At 50.4% G+C, this 5723-nt stretch overlaps 2 protein-coding genes across 2 annotated transcripts; both read right to left on the bottom strand.

Annotated features, from left to right (window-relative positions):
* Positions 1-1539: 1539 nt before the first annotated feature.
* DQ04_10491010 (hypothetical protein) lies at positions 1540-2949 on the bottom strand (the record flags this gene model as incomplete). The annotated part of the gene is made up of 1 exon (XM_009316264.1): positions 1540-2949. The coding sequence occupies one exon, from the start codon at positions 2947-2949 to the stop codon at positions 1540-1542; it is 1410 nt and encodes a 469-aa protein (XP_009314539.1).
* A 2471-nt stretch (positions 2950-5420) lies between these two features.
* Positions 5421-5723, bottom strand: DQ04_10491000 (hypothetical protein; the record flags this gene model as incomplete). Its single annotated transcript, XM_009316263.1, has 1 exon — positions 5421-5723. A coding segment is annotated over one exon (303 nt), but the record flags the coding sequence as incomplete, so codon positions are not given.

Below are 5723 nucleotides of genomic sequence, written 5' to 3'. Positions count from 1 at the left end.
AAGACACGAAGGGAACACTGAACAACCACAGAACGGAATGCACAAACCCAAGGGCTTTTTGAACTACAGCTACCAAATAAGAGCCTTGCGAAGCCGTTGCGTATGTGCGTGCTTCTGTGAGGATCGACTGGGTCGAGTGGATCCGCACATAAATGGGGCAAAATAACCACCATGGAAGCAGAAGAAGAGTGGTATGTTTGAAGGCTCGGCGCCTTCATTTTAGCTGTCGTGCAGCCACAACCACCTTCGTCACGTTTTTCTTCTTACTGCTTCCCACTGCACTGCCAGCATCGTCGTTGTTATTGTTGGTTGTGGTTACTGTCTCTGGTGTTGTTGAAGCAGCGGAATATCATCCCGTTAATCCAAAGCCAAAGCGGCACGAACAAAGGGAAAGAACACAATACAAAGAAAAAAAAGCCCACTCCTCTCGCTTCCCAACAGAAACAAAAACAAAAAAAAATCCCACACGAGTCCCCCAGAGGATTCTGCGGTATGAGAAGAAACAACGCAAACTAGCAAAACAAACAAAAGGTAGAAATCTAACAGGGGGCTGATTGGGAGAAGATCAATAAAACACAGAAAATGCGGGAAAACATCAAGCGAGGAGAAAAAAAAAAAAACTAAACAAACGCGCATAAATGAACACACACACACACACGCACACGCATACATACACACAGAAAAACAAACAAAGTGAGGAACAACATGAAGTATGGATGCCTCGCAGAAGCCACATGAAGCTACATTCACCGCACAGTACGCACGAAGCCATACTTCATGTCTTCCTTCAGGCACAGAACAGCATTTGCTTAAACCTACACACACACACACACACACGTATATACCTTCTACCCACTTCCGTCATCTTGAGTCCCCTGCATATACAAGTTATTTAGTTATTTTTCTCTCTTTTCTGTCCTTGTTTCTGCATAGATTCCTCCCTCCTTTCAACTGAGAGGGTATCGAAGGAACAGCAGGCTGGGGCGCGTGGTACACAGGAGAGCCCTCGCAAACAATCAAAGCACAACGAAAAAAGAACAGAAGCAACACGATGGGGGAATAAGGAGAGGGGAGAAGAAACACACACACATGCACAAACGATGAAAGAAACGGCGAAGGGGGTAGAGATGGGAGAAAAAGGGAATGACGCACCCCACTACCATCACCACCACCACGACCCGGAAACCTACACAAATGAAGTGAACAAGAGAAAAAAAAAACGTCAGAGGTGTACACCGACGAAAGAACAGCACACAAAACCCCACTCCCTTTCAGAGAAGTTTTTTGGTGTGCCTATCGTGTTATCTCACGCTTTTTTTTGTTCTTTTGGATCCTCTGGATACCCATATTTCATCCTCCCTTCTTTATTTTTTTTCGCCCGTATTCACGGCTGATAGGCGTTTTTGTCACTCCATTGTCCCTCCTCTCTTTTTCTCTTTCACTCCGTCACGTTTTCCTATACACCCCTATTGCGTCCTGGGAAAGCTCTATATTCACCAACCCAGCCCCTTCTGGGGGCCCGTGCAAATGGCGAGCGGTTCACTCACCGCGCTGCTGTTGCTGTTGCTGTTGCTGCTGTTGTGGCACAGCTTCCTCATCAACCGGGTGCATGGCGTACGGGTTGTTGCGCCGCGTAGGGCTGATCATACGCGTCTTGGCGCTCGCGTCCGGTGGGGATTGGAGAGTGTTGGGGTTGTTACTATTAAACCCCATACGCGCCTGCCCAACTGACGAGACTCCATCGTTGACGGCGTACATCTCCTTTCGCCCCAAGAAACCGGCGCTGCTGTTAGTATTGTTGTCGATGGTGGTGCTGCTGCTGAACGTGGGGTCTCCAGTGCCACCTTGGACAAGGTTCAGCGGTGTGACGTCGGCGGCCCCTCCCTCGCTGTACTTCTGCGCCACCCAAGCGGCCACTTGGCTGCCACTCGGCCACTGAACACCGTGACGACTGCGCACGTTGACGTTGATGTCCGAGGTGGGTGAATCGCCGCGGGAGGTGCTGTACGGGCTCACGCCGCTTGTCACCGAATTACCAAGCAGACCATTTATATCGGTCACAACGTGAAGAAAACGACAGTTTTCACCCATACGGCAGAGGTTCTTGGTGCGAAAATGTGCACAATGTTGCATCTTCTTTTTGGGAATGGTCCCCTCAGCATCAAATGCGGCCATGTACTGGCGCGATCCCAACGTCACGAGAACCTGATCACCAGGATAATCTACCCACGCCTCGTTGCTGTTTTGCTCAAACACACGAACGATGACATCCGTGCGGAGACGGGGATATCGCATTAGCATCGCAGGCTCCGCAATGTGTGTGGCGTTACCCTCCACTTCAGAAAGGTCCTGAAAAGCAGTGTGTATATCCTCGCAGGTGGCACCCAACTCGCACTTCCCTTTATTTGTCATTGCATCGCAGAGTTTAAACTTTGCCTTAAAATTGTCTCCGTGTTCGTTGTGCATCTTCACATACTCATTGCTCCCACGAGTGGGGAAGATAAACTCGCTGGGAATCGAGTAGTAGTGGGTCATGCACGGATCGTAGCATTGCAAGATGAATCCAGGCTCGTAGAGACCCGTGTTCCTGTTGATATCATGAGTAATGTAGTTCCACGTGTGCTCCTGTGCCACATGCACCTTGGGACACAGCTCACCAAGTCGGCAGGACTGTGTGTGCATGAAATCCTCACACACGGCCGCTCCATTCTGGCCTCTCGCAGCTGTCGGGAGGACGCGGCTGAGGCGCGTGCAGACGACACTGTTGGTGCAAGGGCATACAAGGCGTATTGTGAAGAGACGGTCATGGTACGAAGATGGCCCACCCGAATTAGGGCTCCGATTGCCACTTGGTGGGCTGAGGTTGGCGCCACGACGCTGCGGCTGCTGAAACTGGCCCTGGCCGCCGCGGTAGGCGTGGTGGCGCGTGTTTGGTGGGCTGGTGCGCATCGCGTGCTGCTTCTTCACTGACAGCGGGTGTTTTGAAGGTGGTGGCGATGTGATTCTCCGCCTCGCCTGTTTCTTCACTCTGTGTGAGTCACAAGACACACAGACACTACACTGCTTCTACGCAAAAATAGGGAACGAAAATAGGTAAGGTTGGGGCACGAAATTAATGTTTCCTGCCTTCACCTCGTTCCTCTGTTTCGGTACTTCCCTGTTCTTGTGATACCTCCTTCGCTGCTTATCTTACTTACTTTCCTATTCTCTTTACCTCCTGGACGCTTTTTTCCCCTTTGGGCAGATATAAATTGGGTACGAGCTAATCTGTCGCACAGCAACGGCAATCCGTAAATATATTTATATATAAAAAAAAAAAAAAAGAGAGAGAGAGAGAGAGAGCAAGCAAAAAAGCAGCGCAGAGAATAATAAGAACAAAAAAGACAGATAATGGCACAATGGCACAGACACTGAGGCGGGGAGCGAGAAAGAGACGAGGGAGGAATAGCCGTACAGAACAGGGAAGCGGAATGGCACGCAACGTGTGTTGTTTTCTCTTTGCAACTAACGCCTTCTCTGTTTTGCATCGGCGTGGGGAGCAAGCAAAGCGAAGAGCGGAACTATATAGACAAACAGCTGACGATGGGAACGCTGGGGGTACGTTTGTGAATGAGTGGGCGAACAAAAGTGTGCGTAAGTGTGTGTGTGTGTGTGTGTTTCTGTACAAGAGAGCGGGTGCATGTGTAAGGGCGGCGATGCAGACGCTGCCGCGCACGGCGAGAGAAGCCGCAGCAGCGTCGTGGTGCGGGCAACAAACGCCGCGCACCAACGGGACGAAAAAAAAAGGGAAACAAACAAAAAAAAAGGGAAGGAGGAACGAAAAAAAAAAACCAAAAAAAGTGAAACGAGAACGGCACATGCATGCAGTGACATGAACTGGAATGAAAAAGAAAGTAGGCACGAGAAAGAGGGAGGGGAGATGTGCACAACGCACCACAACGCCACACACACACACACACACACACACAAGCACAAGCACTAGCACACCCGCCCGCCTTCGTGAAGGCGTGTTCGTGTGCCCACGCACAGTTCTACTATTTTCTTTTATCTCTCTCTCTCTCACTCTGTCTGCGTGTATGTGTTTCCTCTGATTTGTTCTATTTGTTTTTGTTTCTTCTTGTTGTGTTGTTGGGTTCGTACCATTATTTGTTCTCGTTCTAGATGCCCTCTTTTCTGTTTGTCAGCTTCGCAGCGAGCACCACACACCAGCATCAGCAAAAATCAAAGACTGGGCCGCGGCGGACCAGCGAGACGCAGCGGACGGGCACCCACCCACCCACACACACAGAGAGAGAGAGAGAGACGGATGTACGCAGCCGCCCAACCGCGCCGCCAACCACGCCGCGGCGACAGACAACAGCAAAGACATCTCTCTCTCTCTCTCTCTCTACGGCGCGGAAGCGGTGGGCATTCCAAATGAAAACGGGATTTTTTTTTGTAAAAACTTGAAAATGACGCTCACCAAAACGGGAACTAAGAGCAGACCGCAAGGTGGACATGAGTAAGCACAATGAAAGCACATGGGTGTCTCGAGTTGGTCCAAGACTTTCGTTTTCAATTTTGTTTTTTCATTTTCTAGTCTTTTCGGCTTTGTTTTGTTGTTTAAATAAAACAGCCTTTCTGGCCGTCGTTGCTATTTCTCATTGTTGTTGTTCCCATTCTTCTCTTTCTGTGCCTCCCGCTACACACGCTAACCGCCGCTCTCTCTCTCTCTCTCTCTCTCCCTCTGTCGCTCTCTCTCGATGCCGCACCGCGTGCTCTCCCCTCCACCCACCATAACAATAGCAACACTTCTGCTGCACGCACGCTACTATCCCCCTATACAGAGACACGTCGCAAAAAAAAAAAATCAACAGCAGACACCATTTTGTGTTCGCCCACCATCTTGTCATCATTGCTTGTATGCCGTGTCATACGCTTATATGTGTGCCTATATGTATGTGTGAATCTGTGTGTGGGTGTGTGGTATGATGATTGCTCTAGAGCTGCCACGTAGATGCAGAAGTGGGAGGGGAGCGCAGTCCGCCCATTCCCGCTTGCTGCCGCCGCACACTCAGTTGTCGCACACCCACCACTCCCACACAGCACAACACATACATCAATACGCAGACTCATTTCCTTCACACTCTCCACTACCCTCCGTCGTGGCGCCCAAGTCTGATGGTGGGAGAGTCGGAGCCACTGGAGAAGGGCGGTGCCGCCCGTGTCAGTAACGCGTCACACCTAATGGGCGTGGGATGAGCGAAAATACGAAAATGAGCCAACAAAGGTAGGAATGGAAATCCTTAACACTCTGCTGCATGATTCCCATGAAACAGCAGGTGACCAACAAAGAAAAAAGAACACAACAAACAGCAAAGGAAAACGCAAAGAAGGTAGAAGTGGATAGGAAAACCGCGCAATGATTACGCACACACGCTTCACATCCCGCTGCTTTTCTTCAATTCGCCACCATTGTTACTGTTCTTCTTCTTCTTGTCGCCGTCGTCATCGTCATCATCGTTTCCTTGCTTATTTTCGTTGCTTTGGTTCGGCTTCCTGTCCCAGCTTCTTTTTGTCCCCGGGCTGCTGTGCGTTCCCCTGAGCATATATACCGGTGACCCCCTTCCACCGCATGCCTCTTTCCCATTCGTTCTTCTCCGCTCCACTGCTCTATTTGTGGTAGTTCCGCGCCACGTTGGCACTCTGCCGCGAGACGACCGGACGGGCGTGGTGCAGCGACC

Source organism: Trypanosoma grayi, assembly GCF_000691245.1.
Source record: "Trypanosoma grayi strain ANR4 Tgr_1049_V1, whole genome shotgun sequence".
In the NCBI taxonomy this organism is placed as follows: domain Eukaryota; phylum Euglenozoa; class Kinetoplastea; order Trypanosomatida; family Trypanosomatidae; genus Trypanosoma; species Trypanosoma grayi.
Note: the sequence above shows the minus strand (reverse complement) of the source record. Positions and strands in the feature narration are given on the sequence as shown.